The following is a 19,517-nucleotide window of genomic DNA, read 5'->3' on the forward strand; positions in this document are numbered from 1 at the left end:
ATTTGTTATTACTTTTGTAAGTTTCAAGTTATTTCAGTGACCATTGTGGGTTTTTCTTTCTTTAACGGAAGGGTACCAACAATTTTGTCCACGTGGCAACAGAAACACGTGTTCAACCTTTTACTTGTTCAGCTATAGCTTAAAACGTCATCCACTCCTCAGGGACATTTCCGTTGACTGATAAAGTTCAACTCAACTGACATTCAAACTGCACACCCAAGAAACACCCACGTTTTCTTTATCTCTGCATGACAATCGTTAACTGGAAAATGTGTCATTTATTGTTTTAATCTCTAAGATCTCATCTAGTGGCAGTGTACACAGATGGCAGTTTTTTTTTTTTAGAAAGCTGGACATCGTAAAAGAAGAACACTTCCACATTTTGATAATTGTGTCACGTCCAGGCTATTTGTTGCCGTTTGTGAGAAAAAATATCAGAAATATCACACGGTCCATACAGATCATGATGAATATAATAATGAAAAGATCATGGCTACTTCTGTCACCTTAAATGACCCTCAGTCATGTGGTTTGGAAAGATCCAGAACATATTGTATGTGTCAAATATAAATAATCAGGAGATATTGTATTGTATTGTATATGTCTTCATAAAACCCTCCATCAAATGTTATTTTTTTAAACAAACAGTGATGCCAGCATTTACAGCCAAGATGATCTCCTATTTCAGTGAGTCAGAACAAACTGCCAGCATGTCAAAAAAGGGACAGCGTTAATATTCATCCTCAGCTGAAAAGTTGAGCAGAAACCAGCTGAAACGAATGTTCACCATATCACCACTGTCAGTACATTATCAGTAGAGTCAATGATAACTATTTTCTTCAGTATTTTCCCGCATGTATGGGAAATTGTGTCGTGGCTTGCCAGCTTTTCTCTGGTACTCACCACTCTAGTCACAGTCAGACAGATGGATGTCCTCAGTCTCGATAGAAGTAACACGGTATAAAGGACTAAACTTGATGCCTGAATCACGTCAGAAATATGCTTCTCACGAAGCCATTAAGTTCCCTGCAGCTGTAAGAGAAGGGAAATAGGGGAAGGAGAGAAGTAGTAAATCTGCCCACGTTTAGAAGTTTCCTGCCCTGTAACAAGTCAAGCCACTTCCTGTTCAGACTGAGTAGGCCACACGTGGTCCTCTGTTACTTTATGAAATCCTGTGAACTAACTGTCTATATCTGGACACTGTCATATAATATTCAAGCTATGTTTCAAATGAAATGTAAATGACTGAAGCTGACAAATGATGATTTGGAATACTCTGCTTGCTGGCCTACATTACAGTGGTTATAGTGTGGCTGTGCAGCTTGTCAGCAGATAAAATGTGTTGCTGTGTGAATTTACTTTTCATTCATTTCTTTGAGCTTCAGCTTTGTACCATCAGCTCACTACCAACGCCATCTAGTGGGGACAAACACTTAGGTACCAAAGAACATCCCTGAGCAGTGACTTATACAAACACAACAGGTTCCTGGTGTGATGATTAAATATTGAATGTTATTTAAAAAAAAATGGTCTTAGACGACCGAACCCATATGATGTGAAGCACTTTAATTCATCCGTTTCATATGTTTTATACAGTAGCTGGAAATGAGAACAAGTATGACTGCAACTGAGTCTTATTTTCATGATTTATTCATCTGCCATTTAAGTTCATAATTAATTGATGCAACATGTAGTCTGTAAAATGTCAGGAGAAAGTGGGAATTTCCCAGTTCCCAAGGGGATATATTCAAATTGATTATTTTGTGCAACCATCAGTCCAAATCTCTTAAAGAGATTCAATCTACAATGAAATAAACTGAAAAAATGTTGCAAAACCTCACATTTGAAAAGCTGGAACCTGATTGTATTTAGCCTTTTTTGCTTGAAAAATTATAATAAAAATGTTCTGTCAATCAACGAATTAAGCCTATTGATTGTTTCAGCTTCAGAGAACAATAAAACCAAACTCAAAGTTATAGAAAATTGTTTTTTATTTTTATTAGCAAAGACATAAAAACTCAAGTCAACAATTCAAATTGTTTAAATGACGACATCCTTGTAGTCTTACATTACTTGTTTGAGCAAGAGGTTTAACGACGAGTCGGAACAACCAACATGTGGTGAATAAAGTAAACACGTCACTTCCCCGTGTCAACCCATGCAAAGAAATTACACCGGGCCTCTGGGTTGGAGGCATGCCCCTGAGGACGGGCACACACAAAGAACTGTTTGCCCATGTTTGGCCCCTCCTTTTTCACAGTACGAAGCACACAGGGTTCCCCGTGGATCTTACAGGAGGGCGGTGGGGGCGGTCCATGAAAAACGGACTTCCAAAACCCTAAGGATGCCCCTTTCTTGGCATCCGGGGGTCCCGCAGTGGGGTGTGGGGTTGAAGGTTTTGTCGTCATCCGTTGATGATTTTCCTCTGAGGTGCTGCTGGTGCACAGCTGTGGTGAACCATCGTAGACGAGCTCAGTAGCTTCAGGTACGCTGCTTGTGACCGAGGATGCTTTTTGGGAGTTTTGTGAGGAAGTTACTTCGTCCACGCCGAGTGTTTTTTCACACTGCTTTACAGGGGCTTCGGCAGAGGGAGCAGCATTTGTGAGTTTGGGTTTGAAAAAGGAGAGGAGGCTCCCCTTTGGGTTTGAGGAAGTCTTCACTGTCTTAGTCTTTTTCCCCTTTGGGACAACAGAGTCTGATGTTAATGACCGTTTTTTACCAGAGACGTTTCCCGCTCCGGATGGGTTTAAATTCTCCCTCCTTTCCTCCTCTTCTTGAGATCCAGGTAATGCATCCCTCTGCTCAGAGGGAGTTGCTCTTTGGTCCACTTTAACAAGGAAGCGGGAGAGTTTCTGCTGCTTGCCAGCAAACTCTGGCAGGTAGCGTGTACAGAGTGGAGGAGGCTTGGAGCTGGGCAGGAGAGAGCATCTCAGTTGCCCCCACACAGGGCAGTGGTCCGACCCCTCCACCTCTGGCATGATGTCTGCTGCCACAAACTGCTCCTTGGCTAGTAGGCAGTCAGCGAATACGTAGTCAATGCGTGTGCCATAGTTGGTCTGCCGCGCTCCGGTGAGAGTGCTCCAGCATGTGAAGGCGCTGGTGCGGGTTGGGTGGAAAAAGCGAAATGTATCCACGAATTTTCCACTGTGGGTGGCATCTGATGAAGTTACATCTGCTTCTTCATTGGGTTCCTGCTCTTTCATTCCCTCTTCTTCTCTGCCTCTGTGCAAAAAGGCATTCAGCCATTTCCTCCCAGGGTTTTCACCAAAATCATCCTTAGTAATGAGAAAAACAAAGAAGGTCGAGCGTCAATATTATTATTAATAAGCATACACTGCGGACATTTGGCAGAGGCATGATGCCTCTCTTTTTATCTAATATTATATTATTCCTTTTATACTAAAGGAGTAGTTTGAGCTTTTGGTAAAACACGTTGACTTGCTTTCTAGCTGAGACTGATACCATTCTGATGTCTATTCATTACATATGAAGCTATTACCAGGCGACAATTAGCTTAGCATAAAGAGGGGAAACAGGGGGAAACAGCTGGCCAGTATACACTGAAACTTTTCACTTTTTCACTTCTGTTTTTGTACAGATACTTTAAATGTGAGATTTAAAGCTACTGGTGGGAGGATTCTGTAACCTTTAGTCGGAGCCATGCTAACTGCTAACTCCTGTTTCAGGTCTTTAATGCTAAACTAAGATAATCTTCATACAGACATGAGAGTGGTATCGATCTCCTCCTACTCTCTGCAAGATATTGAAAACACATGTTTCCAAAAACGAGCCTATTTAAACCTTTAACTTACATTATCACTGGGGTCACAGTGGTCTATTTGCCGGTGAGATGTATTGACATCTCCTAAAACGATCACGTGGCTGAAAAATAGAACAGAGAAAGCATTAACTCTGAATGTTTTTAAAGCGTAGAGGGGATACCAGAGTAAGTTCCTAACACTCTCACAAACTCTCACCTCCCGTCTTTCAGTATTGCTTCAGCGCGACTCTGAAGCAACTTGTAGAACTGCAGTTTGAACTGCTTTCGCTCCGGCTTTTCAGGGTCAGCCCGAGGACAGTATACATTGATTAAAGTAACGGTTTGCTCTTTCTCCTGACACCTGTGGGGGTAAAACAGAGTCAAAAAGAGTCATGTACATCTATAGTTTACAACTACGTTACGCGATGAATTCCACATGCGTTGGAATCCCCTGTGGTCTTTATCGACAGTTACGTTTTCACGACTTGCATTATTCTAGTAAAAAGAAACTCTATAAATTGATCTAAAATGTAGATGCTAGTAAAGATTGCAAGGGATATACTAGTGCATATAAAGTTGCTAAAAGCATGTTATAAGGAAACCATAAAATATTTTTCCCGTTACATGATTCTGTGCTGTGTGATAACGGCTCGTCCTTCGTTGTCCAAACGCTGCAGCTCCTCGCTACAGAACTCAGTCTGGTCCCCATAGCATCCAACAGCCCCTTCATGGTTGGTCAGCAGACCTGTGAGACCCTCCTCAGCAGCAAATGGAGTGGCACTGTCTTTACAGTAAGTGGCAACCCCTGTGCATGTCAGGAAAGGGAGGTGAATTAGTTTCTGCAGTTTAGTGTGTCAGCACTGCAGCAACTTTAAAGCATGTGTAACAATGGGCAGTGGCATTAATAACATGGATCTTATGTTGCTCTAATAAGTTTATTATGCCACTTTTATTCTAGCGTCTTATATATAATTGGAAGAAACAGCTAATGATCCTAATTATGACAAAACAATGCACCTGAATAGCCGCTGCGTCCTCGACTGAAGCTGAAATATGAATTGTAGCCGTCGACAATGGCAGTTCTTTCATCAAGCAAGTCTCCTGTGGGGGAACACATTTTTAGGTTTAACTTTTATTCCTCTCAAAACACAGACTTCTGACTGTTTACGTTAGACTACACGACAGTCTGCACGTTGTCCCCCAAACACCACTTACTTGTCACTTTTGTTTCTTGGACGCAAATAATGTCAGCGTCCAGTGAATCAAGAGCCTTTTTAATGCCGCCTCTGAAAGTCCTTATGCCATTTATGTTCCAGGTAACGATCTTCATTGTGATTCAATTATCTTTTACCGTTTTTTGACACTGTAGTCTGACAGCAATGTGAACACCCGGAAGTAAAACGGAAGCAAAAGAAGGCACGAGCGGAAGTGGATTTCTTTACTAATCTTTCATTATTTCTCTCTAATTTCGTGTTTTTTTGTTAAAATATATATTTTTACATTCATGTTTTATTTTTCATGTCTGAATATACATCAAAGGCTTTATCCAATTTACGACAAAAAATAAAGACAATTAAATGTTGGTGTAATTGCGCCTTTGCCTAGCTAGAGGGGGTAATTGTGCGTCCACGTTTTTCGGCGCGCTTTTGACACCAGACCTCACTGTGAAACCAGAGAACCGGGTGGGAGGAAGGGAAGCGGCTGCTCAGGAACCTGGTAACGGGTACCGGTGGCAAATATCGAGGAACTAGCAGCAGTGGTGAACGTTTGCTTTCCAACCGGCTGAGCTCCATCTTTTGAAACAAAACCAGAGGGTAAGTAGCAAGTTGAGGCTAATGTTCGCAATCGAGCGTTAGCTAAATTAGCTCGTCTGACAGGATGCCACTGACGTTACTCACCGTGTAATGTGATGTCGTCTATTCTGTTAAGCCTGTGTGCGTTTAACCAGTTACAAAGCCAAGAAGTTAGCTTTAGCTAAATACTCTTCAACTCGACTTTGCTAGTTGCGTTGTGCTGTCGCTTGCTAACCTGCGTTAGGCTGAAACTACTCTAGCTAGCTGTCAGGCCGGTGTCGTCTTAGTTTTTGTATAATATTCACCATCGAACTGAAGATACCAGCTTACTTCAACGTTAAGGGTGAGAAAGAATGTATGATGAAAAAAATGTTTGCGTTGCATCCTTATTTGTATACGCAGTTGATGCTAGTTTGAAGGACTAGCAGAGACAGATGCTTATGGGATGCATCATTTAGCACCCGGGCATAGGCGGCTGGTGTTTCCATCTTCGGTCAAAGGAGAGGACAAGAGGAGAGAGGACATGAGGAGAGAGGAAATGGGGGAAGTTCAGCCACACCCATTCAATAAGGGTGGTGAAAGTAACCTTAATCCATATCGTCTCCACACTTCGACCAGCTGTCATAACCATGCAGCTAAAATTAGCTATCAGCTTATTCCGAATATAAGTAACAGTAATGTAGCTGATGTTTAGCCAGTTTAATAGCACCAGCCTTTGAACTGCAGTGAGTTGAGCATTCATCATAGATCCCATGGGTTAAGTGTCAATTTAAAATGGAGAATATCAGCAATGTGCTAGTTGTAGGTTCAAATTGTTAATTATATCTGCCAACTACATATTTACAAACTGCAACAATAGCTGATTTATGGTTTGGATTTGGCTTTTTGTGCTGAAATTGGAGTTTTCTCATTCAGCCGATCCCCAAGTTAATCTCGCCCTATGCTGTTTACCGGCCATTGTTCTAAGTGGTTTAGATACATAATCATCGTCTTTGTATTTTTGCCTTTTTTTGTAGTGTGGTGTAATGAGAGTGGGGGAGTGAAGGAGGCAGTTGTCCCAGTAGAACGTTGGCGAGTGGGAGGCCAAGCAAGAATGCTGGAGGCCGATGCGGACCCAGCAGGTGCAGCAGTAGAGCGAGAGGAAGTCGAGATGGGGAGCGGAGACATGAATACCGAGGTGGTGCGGCTGACCCTGGAGCTCCAGGAGGCCACGGAGGAGAAGCTCCAGGCCGCCCGCTACGGCCTGGAGGTGCTGGAGGAAAGTGCGGCTCTCAAGATGAAACACCGGCAGCTGGAAGAGGAGTATGAAACCCTCAAAGGGGAGCTACAGCAGCTCAGAGAGGTAGGAACACCTAAGGCCTTCTAGTTATATTTAGACAACATTACGCTTGTGAAGCTCTTGTTCCCCCAGCATTGAACACAATAATGGTTGTAAACCTTTTGTATATGAGAAATGTGCAAGCAAATGTTGCATTATTGCAGTATATATTAAACAAGATGCAATGGAACAGTAATATTCCACATGTTTTATCTTTCACCTGCATTCTAATTGTACAAAAATGGTTTTGTAGATTTACCTGCAGTCATGCGACATTGATGGCAAAATACAAATGCAGTCCAAATTGAAATGCTATCTAGCTGTGCTTACCCTTCATTGCATTTGGGTAACTTCGTCAGTCTACTACCACAGTGAGAGTTCTGTTAACAGCTGTGACCTCATGTTATACTTTCAATGAAGAGGCTTGCGATCGCACGATGAGTCAGTTTTGCTCCAATATGTCATCTGATGCTGATGCAGGAACACTGTTAACAGCTTCAACAGCCAATTAGCACATCCGGCGATGTTCATCTTACACTGATATTTGATGCTGCATTGCATTAAGGATTGAATTACGTTAGCACCGGATATTAAGTTAAAATGATTTGAACAATGTGTCAAAACTCAGCTTTCATGTAATCCATCCTTTCACAGACAAATTGTGACATATGCCTCATTGTGCTTCTCAGTATCTTGTTTTAATTCCCCCCCATGCATGTATTTAGTATTGGTGAAACAGGCTTTTTAAAACTGGTTTATGTATAAAGTAAGTAATCCCATAAAATGCAATCATGTCATGTGGGCAGTTTTTTTTGTTCTACAAATGTTCCATCCACCTGTTTAAATTGAGATGTTTGAAATCCTGCTCACAAGCAGTTGGATATTTAGCAATTCATTTGTGCCAGAATAACATCACAACTGGTCGTAAGCGCTTTATGTCTTAAGGTATGTACTGGTACAGAATTTCAGCAATTTTTTATAATCTGCATAAACCTCATATGTTGGCTGTTTACCTACCGAGGATTTGGCAGGGTATTAACAAAGCAGAGCGGTCTCATGTGTTATGAATTAGCATCATTATTAGTGGTTCAACGGATCATAACACTCACGGATCAGAGTCACGGATCGGATTGGCACAAAAGAAAAGCAGAAAGCAAATATTACTTTTACAGATCACATTTTTTTGCCGCCGATACCAATTGCAGATTATTGATGATCCATATTCCATAACCATATATGATCCAGATCCCTTTTGTTGTTTGATTATAGCAGCTGGTCTACAAGGCTCCAAACTATTTCTTTTTTTGTAGTTTTAATGATTTATTATACGCTGCTTAGAGGAATTGTAAACGGGTCATAATTCATCTCTAATATCTATTTATGTTGCTGTGAAAACATCTCCTTTGAGGTGAAGACTAGAGTGTGTTGTTAACAAACCAGAACAACCTGTATGCCTGTATGCCTGATCTCTACATTTCGTGCCTCCAGGAGTAGCACAGCATAAATTAATTTGTCTTTCAGCGCTGCGAATGTTGTTCCAATGTGTCCTTTTAACCCTTTTTTGTTTGTGTGAAGGCATTCGCAGACTCAGTGAGCAGCCAGAAGCGTGCAGCGGCTGATGGAGAGTGTCGGGAGGAGAACCTGCTGCAGGAGACCGCCTCTAAGGAGGCTGCCATGGCGACCCGCTTGGAGGAAGTCCAGGCAGAGCTCAAGCAAGCGCGCCTCGCACTGAGCAATGCCCATGCAGAGAATGATAGGCTGGGGGTCGTCTCCACCCAGCTAAAGAAGGTAGAGCGGCTCACTCAGTACACCTGCTCATTGGCGTTATACTATATATATACTGTCAATTCCTGTCTTGTCACAATGCATATGATGGAACCCTGAATCACTGTTGGATATATTGGCTCATTCCCAAAGTTAAATTTAGTAAATCTTCCGTTTTAATGTTTGCACTGATTTGACAGTGGGTTGTTTTTTTTCGACAGGAGTGTGAGTGTCTGGATGCTGAAAAGGGCCATCAGAGGGATGAGATGAAGGAATATAAAGTACGTGAGCTGCGCCAGCTGCAGGACAATGGCGAACTAGAAGAAGAAAACATCTCCCTGCAAAAACAGGTGTCTGTGCTCAGGGAAAACCAGGTCAGTTATCACTCAAGCTACAACCATACCAAATGCATGTATGTTCTACCTGGTTGTGATTGTAAACTGATGGATGGATGGATAAAGAATAAAATCTGTAGAAATGTGCAATTAAGTGGAAAAACCATTCAAATGAACATTGTGCCATAGGTTGGTTTGTTTGTTTCTGTACACTTTCATAAGGTCATTGTTGTAGTGGACTACATTCACTTTTCCTGCATGAGAGCAAAACTGCTTTGAATGCAACACATTTGAAATTTCTGTCAGTTTTGAAGAGACTCAACAGGCCAGTTTCTATTTCTGGAAAATGAAGTAACTCCCACAACTGTTCTTGTCTCGATCACCTGCTGTTTTTGTCATCGTATTCCCAATTTGGCTGCTGCCTCTGAGAGCCAGACTTAACAATCAGTGAAACATTTCTCTGGCAACACGCAGCAGGAATTAAATAACTATCCTGTTCTACACATGACATCATTGCACTTCTGTCCATCCTGGGAGAGGGATCCCTCCTCTATTGCTCTCCCACAGGTTTCTTCCTCTTTCCTCCCCGTTAAAGGGGTTTTTGGGGAGTTTTTCCTGTTCTGATGTGAGGGTTCCGGGACAAAAGGATGTCAAACGTGTACATATTGTAAAGCCCTCTGAGGCTAATTTGTGATTTTGGGCTATACAAAAATGAATTGAATTGAATTGAATGCTTTGAAAAATGACGTGTTGTCCTGGGAATGTATTGTTCCAAGCTGAGAACAGCCTGTCTGTCAGATGTCGTGTAACATACAGCAACTGACAGACCAGATAAGCTTCAAATGCTTGTTGATGGGTGAGGCTTTTTGGTTAGCAGGCTTTGTTCAGCCAAAGATCATAGTTTGGATTCCTGAGGGTGTGAGACGAGTGCTTCTGTATGCAGATGTGACGTCTGAGTATGTTGCAGCTCTGCCAACACAAACGGTCCATGACTAGTTCTAAATGTAGCCGAGACTTGTTAGTGTGTCCGTGATCCTTTAGTGGACTTTAAGATAACATCTAGTCTTACCTCTTCATCCTTACAAATCTTTTTATGTTGTTTTACATGAAAAACATTTTGAAATTGACATGTATTGTTATTTTACGAATACAGTGTGTAAAGATTAAGTAAGGCAGGTAAATGGAAGTTAAACTGTACAACAGTGGGAGGAATTGTACGTATCCATTTCCAAGAGAAACTTGAATTGGTGGTGATGATCACAAGTGGAGTTTCCACTTGATTGTTTCCACCCAGTTGTGTTGGATAAAAGAACATATAAAGACCTTTTGATCGTGCTCCGCATTTCAGGTCGAGTTTGAATCGATAAAGCTGGAGCTGACCCACAAGAACGAGGAGCAGGAGGAGCTGCGAGCTCAGATGGAGGAGGCTGCGAGGCTGAAGGAGATAGCAGAGCGGCAGCTGGATGAGGCCCTGGACGCCCTGAAGGAGGAGAGGGAGCAGAAGAACTGTCTGCGACGAGAACTCTCCGCCCTGACGCTCAACCCCTTCGACTCGGTGGGGAACCTGGAGCTCCACCTGGAGCAGCTGGATGACAGCCAGGAGGAGGGCCAGGGGGGAGAGGGAGAGGACAGTGGCATTAATAATGGTCCTGGGTCTGCTCCCGGTTCTGCTCACCCTCCTCACTTGGGGGGCTCCAAAAGTAATGGCCTCATCCAACGCTACTCCACTCCACGCAGCAGCAACGTATTCCTGCGCGCTCCCGCCTCTGGGCTGGTGTCGGACCTGCTGAGTGAGCTACACTTTTCAGACAGCCAGAAACTGAAACAGCAGCTCTTACAGGTACACTTTTTAAATGTGTATTAAAATGGTTGAATTATGGTGGTGCTCAAAAGAAAATATGAAGTAAAAATGATAACTCACAAAAGATATCGGGGCAGTATTTACTTATCATATTATTTGAATCCAGAGGAAATACAATGCCAAGATAAGTAATGTCATTTTGTGAGAACTTAATAGTAGCCTGTTCTCTACTGCTAAGACTTAACAGGGAACACAGTACATACAGAAATGATTTTATATTTATATTTAGATGAAAGTATCTGTTCTAGTCGGGCTGAGCAGTGAGGTCGTCAGAGATCGGTTTGTGTGTCTGAGCTATTGACGGGCATGTCTGCCGCTTCCTGCCTGAAAACCACATCCCCTGCATGTTGGTGGAGCGAGCCTTTCTATATTGATAAAAAAAACACCTGGCACCACATTGCATCATCTACTTCCCCAAGCGATGTTGTGAACTCCCACCTGATACAGTTTTCCCTCACAGATGTAGGGTACTTAGGAGAATTAAGAATATCTTGAACCCCTCTGAGGGATACATATTATTCATGATGCATTTAAACCGGGGGTTGGGTCTGGAGCTGAATGGGGTCATCCACTGTCTAACATAAGAAATGCATTAAGAGTAAAGTGTAAGACATTTGTGTTACAGAGAACTGCCCTTTTGTTTTAAGGAGACTATATCAAGTTTTGGCCCTTTGGTGAACAGAAATAGACGATATTCAACTCATGAACAGCAGTAAATTAAGCAAATTTAAGACATGTATGCTCATACAAAGATTTTCATCTTTTTTCTGTGTGTGAGTCCAGGCAGAACGAGAGAAGTCCAGTCTGATTAGCAAGGTGGAGGAACTGCAGATGCAGCTGGTGATGTCCAAACAGGCTTTCAGTCAGCAAGCGGACAAGGTTGGATCTCTCACGCAACAGCTGGAAGCTGTGCAGAGCAGCCAGCAGCACGGCCACGAGGCAGGAAACCGGGCAGACGACGAGACGGAGAACGGAGACGGTAGCAATGTCTTTGACTATGAGGTAGACACCAAGAGCAAGGAGGTGCTGGAAGCGCGAATGCGTTCGGCCAGCGAAGAGCTCCTGAAGCTACGAGATGAACTGTCTCAGGCGGGAGCTCGTTACAACACCCTGGAGAACAGGTACAGGCAGGAGAAGGATCGATGGCGGGGAGAGGCCCAGGAGCTGGCCGACAAGATCCGTCAATGCATCAAGTCCAGCAAGCAGGACCAAGAGCGCATCAGTGAGCTGGAGAAGGAGATCGGAGCCACACGGAAAGTGGCCATTGATTCAGAAGGGCATTTGAGCATCGCCCAGGAAGAGCTGCTGGCTTTCTCTGAGGAGCTGTCCAACCTCTACCACCACATCTGCGTGTGCAACAACCTGACGCCCAAGCGCGTCACCCTGGACTATTACCGCGATGGTGCCAGGGCAAGCATCGCAGGAGGTAGTGCACGAAGATCGTACTACGCCCACCCCCAGCAAAACTCCCAGAAGAAGTCGCGAGCCAATGACGCGTTCGTCTCCAAAGCTTCAGTGTTGCAGTTTATGGGGGAGGTGGACAGTGCAGGAGCCAGCGGGGACTCTCTTAGTTGCCCCGGATCCCCCACCCTGGATTTCAGGGACCCTTCAAACGTCTGCAACTTGGTAGCGGTCATCCGTTGCCAGATCAAACACCTCCGGGTAAGACCGCAATGCTTATCGCAAACCAGTGCAAATGATCTAACTCGATCACTGAAAGCCAGGCTTTTGTTCTGGGCGAAGGCCTTTCCTCCTTCACACATTTCTTGCTGAAACTAAAACTCAGCGCCAACTGTTTATAGTAGTTGAGTAGCTCCCGTGTTAATTCAAGTCCCACACCTGGTGTGGGACTTGTTGACACGTGTGTGTTTGAATAGATTGGATTACTAGGGGACAAAGTTGAGTTGTTGCTTTCTCTACAGAGGATCCTCTCAGAAACAGCAGAGTCTGGAACACTGAGAACTTGTGTTTTTATGTCGTGAAATAGTTTTAAACGCATATAAATGAATGAGATAGATCGATGAATAACAGTATCGTCAAGAAAACCTTGATAGAAATGTATACATTTTGCATTACTTGGGTTTGGCCATTGTTGATAACTATGTATAAAAAATGAATCCAATCTACAAGAAAAAGACATTTACTACGCTAAGATTTTGACAAAACATTTACTTTGCCAGTGAAACAAACCCGTTAAACCCCTTTTTATGACTATCTGTTCTCTCTCAGGTGGCAGTGGACCTCTGTCGTCAGAGGGGTGCGATGCCTTACTCGGGGTTCAGCAGCAGCGGAGAGTCAGAGCGCGATGCTGAAAGCCTAATGGAAGAAGTACTAAAACTCAAGTCCCTTCTCAGCACAAAGAGAGAACAGATCGCTACCCTCAGGACTGTCCTCAAGGCTAACAAACAGGTAGGTCACAGCTAGCACTGGCTACGCTACAGTGTTCCCCGTTGATCTCTTTGCACCGTTTTAAAAGCGGTAGTAATCCTGAGAACACCTCTCTTGGTGCACATAACCTTGACATAAGCAGGCTGGTTGACCTGTATCATCGGTGTCTAGACAGTTCCGCGGCCTTACATGGCTCTGCACCTTGAGTACAGCGGGATGTTGCACTCCTCAGAGGTTGAACTCTCCTCCCCCTCCCCGTTCCTGTGGCTCAAGCACCGCCTGACCTGCTTCTGTCGTTCCCTGTGTTTTTGTCTATAGGGTACATCAATGTATATTCTGTACACGTCATGCATGCTAATATGCATTTTAACAGCCCTTCTTAAGGGGAGTGATGGTGCTACAGTGTTGTATAAGAGTGCAATTGTCTTGCTTGTCAATGCAGACAGCAGAGTTGGCTCTGTCCAATTTGAAAACGAAGTACGAGACGGAGAAGAGCATGGTGTCTGAGACCATGATGAAACTGAGGAACGAGCTCAAAGCCTTGAAGGAGGACGCCGCCACCTTCTCTTCACTGCGAGTCATGTTTGCGAGTCGGTAAGTTGTCCTTTTTATGTATATATATAAATAAATAAAAAGGTAAGCGTTGTGCAGCTGTGTTATAAAAGAAGACCTGTATTTATTTTGTCCTGTGGCAAAGTAGACATGTGAGCCAACACACGTTAATTATCTGTGATTGTCTGCTCTTAGCTGGTGTTTTTCATGGTTAGTAATGGTGCTCTTGTTGTAGCACAGCGTCTGTCATGTAATAAGCTTACCGTGCTCAATACGCCTGTGGACAATCCACCGGTTCACGTGAAGATTATGAACCACATGCTCTGCCCTGTGCTGATGGGGGAGGAGGCGAGAACAGATTTGTGTCGTCAGGTTACCTTAATGAAGGAGAAGCGTGACGTCGGTGGGAGATGGGTGGGATGTTTAATAGGGTGGGAAAGTGCTGTCAAGGCTTCCAATGCTACAAACACGTCACTCACAAATCACTAACCTCTTCGGGGAATCCGTTTGCTTGGATAATAGTTTGGAGTGTTTTTGTATTGGTTTGTGAGTGAACTAATTATTATTTTTCTGCTTTTGAAATGGCTGTGTTGTTTTGTAAAATGAGTTGATTAATTACCAGAGAAGCGTTTTAGACGTGCATTACCTGTGTAGGACCTCTCCAGACAGTTATGAGCTGGCATTTGATGATCCTTTAGTAGGATTGGGGAACAGACATAGTCAAGGACTACAGGCTAAAGATTACAGCCCAATAGATCCTCTTGTTTATAACCAAGTTATGTGGTGCCATCATGTGGATATCTGGAGTGAATGCATTTCTACACTTCATGATGACAAACGAAAATTCATTCTTTAAACCTTGTTCCAGTCAAATTATATTCTTATTGTTGTCATCTTCACATACACATTTCTTTGTTTTATATCGTAGAGGATTGTATAATTTTGTGACCCAAAAACTGGACGTCACTTTGTGTGTTGGTTAACTTGTGATCGTTTGATATTTTGAAATATAACAAGTCATCAATAATCCAAAAAGCTGCTAGATTAATCAATAATGAAAATACTCGTAGATTGCAGTCCCAGTGTGTATAACGTTTGTCTGTGCCGGACTACAATTCATGTGAAGCATATGTGTTCTGTGTCCCTGCATTTGTGCACCAATCTGTTTTTGCCTGCTTGTGCATGTTGCATCTTTTCACTGTGTACAATCTCTCAGGTGTGACCAGTATGTCACCCAGCTGGACGAGATGCAGAGGCAGCTGGCAGCATCCGAGGATGAGAAGAGGACCCTGAATTCTCTGCTGCGTATGGCCATACAGCAGAAACTGGCTCTCACTCAGCGTTTGGAGGACCTGGAGGCCCCTCTGTCTCCCCACAGCTTGAACAGCAGCCCCCGCCGCTCCCGGGCCAAAGAGCTGGCCACCAAGTCAGGCCGGGGTCCGAGGAGCCCCCGAAGCAGTCCTGCTCGCCCCCCGTTGAGAAGCAGTCCGCGGGCTAGCCCCGTTCTCGGCGGCAGCGTCTCTGCGTTGGCCACGCACCACCTGCGAGGTTTAACCCGAAGTCTCCACACAAGCCCTGTAAGAACCTCTCTCTCTCTTTGTTCTGACAGCCCCACCCAGACCAGCAGCCGGTCTTGCAGAGGCACGGGTCTCCCGCGGGACGCCACCTTTATCAGAAGTCAAAGTGCCAGTGATTTTTTTAACACAGAGTTGAGTCCTGGCTGCTCTCCAACGCGTAAAGGCTCCACCAGTTCTGTGAAGAGCGAGTTAATGGTTAAAAAAACACAAATCAGTGATTCAAGGAAAGGTGTGTCAGGACGGAGAGCTTCAGTCCCTGTACGTCAGGACACCTTCATTACAACTCGGGTCGTACCGGCCTCCTCCACCAGGCAGAAGTCTTCTTTGTTTTCTTCATCCATAGACAATCTAACCTCTTCTAAAGCCTTGTGTGTGTATCCTAACACATCTGAAGCATGGGGTGAACGTCAACAAAAGCCTGATCTCAAACCCTACTTAGATACTTCAGTAAGAAGAAAACAGCTGACTTACAGGGCTAATTCTGCTGTACAAGCAGCTGCATGTCGTAACACGTTTCAGTCCCACGCGGCCTCTTCGCCGTCGAACGCTAAATCTTCAGGGGCCCCGACAACCACACCGCCCACTGTTCACAATCCACCTGGTAGGAGCAGGTTGACCGGGGTCTGTAGAGAGTCTAGGCGCAGAACATCCACCTCCTCCAGTAGACCCACGGAGGAATTGCTCATTAGCGTCAGTAGGAGCTCCGCTAACAAAGCTCAGGGCACACCTGCCAGGCCCCGAAGCTCACACTCTAAATCGTCCCGCACGCGATAAGACAAAGTAGCCAGCAGATTTATGCGTCATGCTAAATCAAAATTTTCAATAGCTATACATTGTTTTACAAATATAGAAGCCATACTATTAGATATTATTTCACCAATATTTAGTATTTTGTTTAGAAATAAGACTATCGGGGTTAAGATCTGCTTTTATACATCTCATGTAGCTGTTTGGAGACTCCAATTTGCTGATCCTTTTTATATGTTTTATTGATCCATTTATCCTGATTAATTACCATCATCTTTTTCTACTTACTTTTTTAAATTTGAATTAAATGTGTTTTTTGTGTCTCTGTGTCATCCTGTCTGTAGCGCTGAAACACTCCTATCACTCCAAACCCCCTCTTCTCCATAAGGACCTGTCTCCATGTTGACTCCCCGGCTCCCTGTCACATCCCAGATATGATGCAACATTTCCCAGTCTCCCCACCAGAACCATGGATTTAAAAAAAAAAGAAAAGGGCAAAAAAACAAACAAAAAAGATTCTCTCGTCCCGCCCACTTGGTTTTCTCTGCTCGGATCGGAGAAGCCTGCATGCAGCCTGGAGCAGGATGAGGATGAAATGTGCTGCTCATTGCTCTGTGGAGTCATTGACTGTGTCTTTGTCCCAAGTGGAGCCAACTTCCATCTGGTCTTGGTCAAGGCTGCTGTGTGTTGTGGTGAACCAGTGACAGTATTTATTCCAGAAGGAGGGACGTTTCTTGTTCATGTGCAGTATTTACTGTCCTCAGACTTTGATTTGAGGTGCTGATCTTTTCTTTTTTAAGGCTGTATGTCTTTCCACTCTTGCCTTTTAGTCTGGCATCCTTTAGTGTCCGTACGCCATTAGATCACTCGTGATAACTCCCGAGTAGTTGTTTTTGTAGAACAGTGCAGCCTTACTAACATAGTTGCTATCCCACTAGTAGAGAGCTTACTATTGTGTTGCGGTTCCTCCCTGTCACTGGTGGTACAGTTGCATTACTTTTCTTTGTCCTGTGACATGCCTGGCACTTTGGCTTTTGTCCACTATCCGCGCCCCTTTAACTCGAGGTCAGTAAAAATGCTATTTAGTTGATGGAAATAGATCAGCCATACGTTCACCACCTCAGGTCAAGCAGAGTAATCAAGATTCATGATTTGGGAGATCCTTAATGAGCAGCTTACTTTGCAAACTATGCAGACCAAGTCAGGACGCTTCCTGCTGTTCAGAGTCGAGGTGAGTGTTAGACCTCGCCTTCACTATCGTACATAATGGCTGCAGCTGCTTTACAACAGCCATTTAGCATCTCTCACAACAAGCAGCTTTTGGGAAATATCTGGGCATTGCAAGCATCCCATTGGCTGATAATGTAATTTCCTGCTTGTTTGGCTGTTGACAGTCTCACTTCACTTAAGAATTGAAGTGGCTTGGTTGAGACAGAAACAAACACGGGCCATGCACACTTCTCTTGACTCCATAATCACAACTGCTCCCATTCAGCTTCTGCTTCTCTCACTCCTTTGTACAACCAAGCCACAAGACTCACGTTTTGTATTCCATCAGTTAATGTCACCATGTTTTTGTCTGCTACCAAAGTGAGCACGTTGTAATGAACTAGTATTACCCACACAACGCTGAGGCTACAGCATCCATTGCGTTTAGTTAGCAATGCTAATAGTGCTAGCAGAATGCCGTTCGAGTCGCTGCTTGTAGAAGAATTAAATAATGATATTATAAACAAAAAGCATTAAACAGTGCTTTGCGTCGAGTAGCACATTGTGAGTTAAAAGAAAGAATAAATACATTTCACAAAACTAATGTGACACTGCTTTGCTATGAGGAGCTCCACTAGCAGAAGGCTTGGATTGCAAAGAAAAGACACAAAGAAGGAAACGTGTATCTGCTGATATTTCCCCCCCAGCGTGGCGTGCTTCTAGAGTAGTTTGATGCCGGGGCTGTGATGTGAGGACAGCAGCACAAATGTAAACATTGGCACTGCCTCATTGAATGCAGTTAAATATTCACCTTGAATTGACCTGTAGTAGACCAATCATGTTCTTTAACATTTGGAAACCGCTGTTTGACAAATGAGAACTGAATGCAACCAAAATGTTGAATCCATTTAGTTTTTAGCTCGACTGTCCTGTGGTTTAGTAGAGGAGGCCACAACCTGCTGATTTGTTATATTTTTGGTGCCTTGGTTTTGATTTTGTCTGTTTTTAGATGACCTCACATTTTCTAAATCCTTTCCAACACTGTAGTTGTGATTTTTGAAGGTATGTTTTATTTACTTTCTCATGACGCAGTCTTAGCACTGAATACGGTGATGTCTCATTTTGGTAAATGTTTTCACTTTTTAGCTTGCATGCCGGCTTTCAAGAGCTCAGTGTGAACTAATGAATAACGAACACAGAAAATCAAGAACATGGATGAAAAACATTATAGAAGGTTAGCTTCTTGCTAAGAAGTGGAAATGCTTTAACAATATGTGATATTTCTTCGAAGGTTGTAAATGGGTTCCTTGACCTATGTAATTCATGCTGTGCAGATTTGTGTATAATTTAATTACCACTGTTGTATACTATTTTAACTGTATTTATGTGGTCCGTGTCTGTGAATTGTTATAGAGGACGATGTGCACACCCCGCATTAACACATTGGATGGTCCTCAACTTTTCATGCGTGTGCAATTTCCTTTCATTGACCTGTGAACCGCTCATGAAGAATAAAAACAAGCCAACACTGCATGCTGATCGTGGTCTTTTGAGTTCAAACACAGTATTGGCTGCGATGTGTTAAATTTGAAAAAAAGATGAAATTACTGCAGATAAAATCTGATGATATACACGGCTCCCATCTCTAAACAAAAAAGTGCAACCTGTACGAACAAAACCTCTTTTACAAAAGAGTTTATAGCAAAGAATGAACTAAGTGCATTAAAATAGAAACTTAATATCGCATCACTCGAAGCATAACCTCACGTCTAAGCATTTAGATTGTTAATCCGATTGTTTCTGTGAGCCTGGAGCAACAGATTCTAGAGCACATTAGCTGCTGGAACCTTTATCGGAGGCCAGCCTGCAGAACAAGTTAGATGAGCGCCAGATCTCCTTGTGAGGAGGTAAAATAAATAAAACTGTGTGGTATATTAGTACAAGTCTGTTTAGATAACCTTCTACAAGCAAACACGAAGCGACGACACGTGTTCTTACACCGAAAGGAAAACCAGATGAACGAGCTGGTGTCGTCCCACCGCCACTCACATTCTCTCTCCATCTGTTTAGCCACACTATGACGCCGTGAGGTCAGAGTGCATTAGTAAAGGAAGGTGAAGTTCCCCGTTTCAATTTAAACATTTACAGGTTTCCTCCTCTCCACCCGTCCTGCCTTGGGTCTCAGTCAACGAGTTTGCAGATCATTTCACTTG

General features: G+C 43.5%; 2 protein-coding genes across 2 annotated transcripts; one reads left to right on the forward strand and one right to left on the reverse strand.

The window, feature by feature from the left end:
- Positions 1-2,067: 2,067 nt before the first annotated feature.
- On the reverse strand, positions 2,068-5,090 carry apex2 (APEX nuclease (apurinic/apyrimidinic endonuclease) 2; the record flags this gene model as incomplete). The annotated part of the gene is made up of 6 exons (XM_079274426.1): positions 2,068-3,275; positions 3,813-3,882; positions 3,978-4,121; positions 4,385-4,565; positions 4,778-4,861; positions 4,976-5,090. 6 exons carry the CDS (start codon positions 5,088-5,090, stop codon positions 2,139-2,141), a joined length of 1,731 nt encoding a protein of 576 aa, XP_079130552.1. The 3' UTR covers positions 2,068-2,138.
- A 342-nt stretch (positions 5,091-5,432) lies between these two features.
- Positions 5,433-18,820, forward strand: LOC306780548 (protein bicaudal D homolog 2). Its single transcript, XM_079272958.1, has 10 exons — positions 5,433-5,574; positions 6,570-6,895; positions 8,447-8,659; positions 8,857-9,009; positions 10,319-10,810; positions 11,615-12,493; positions 13,061-13,240; positions 13,662-13,813; positions 14,988-15,348; positions 16,440-18,820. The coding sequence occupies exons 2-10, from the start codon at positions 6,647-6,649 to the stop codon at positions 16,443-16,445; spliced, it is 2,685 nt and encodes an 894-aa protein (XP_079129084.1). The 5' UTR covers positions 5,433-5,574; positions 6,570-6,646; the 3' UTR covers positions 16,446-18,820.
- Positions 18,821-19,517: the final 697 nt, after the last annotated feature.

The sequence above is a fragment of the Melanostigma gelatinosum genome (genome assembly GCF_949748355.1).
Source record: "Melanostigma gelatinosum genome assembly, chromosome: 8".
NCBI lineage: Eukaryota > Metazoa > Chordata > Actinopteri > Perciformes > Zoarcidae > Melanostigma > Melanostigma gelatinosum.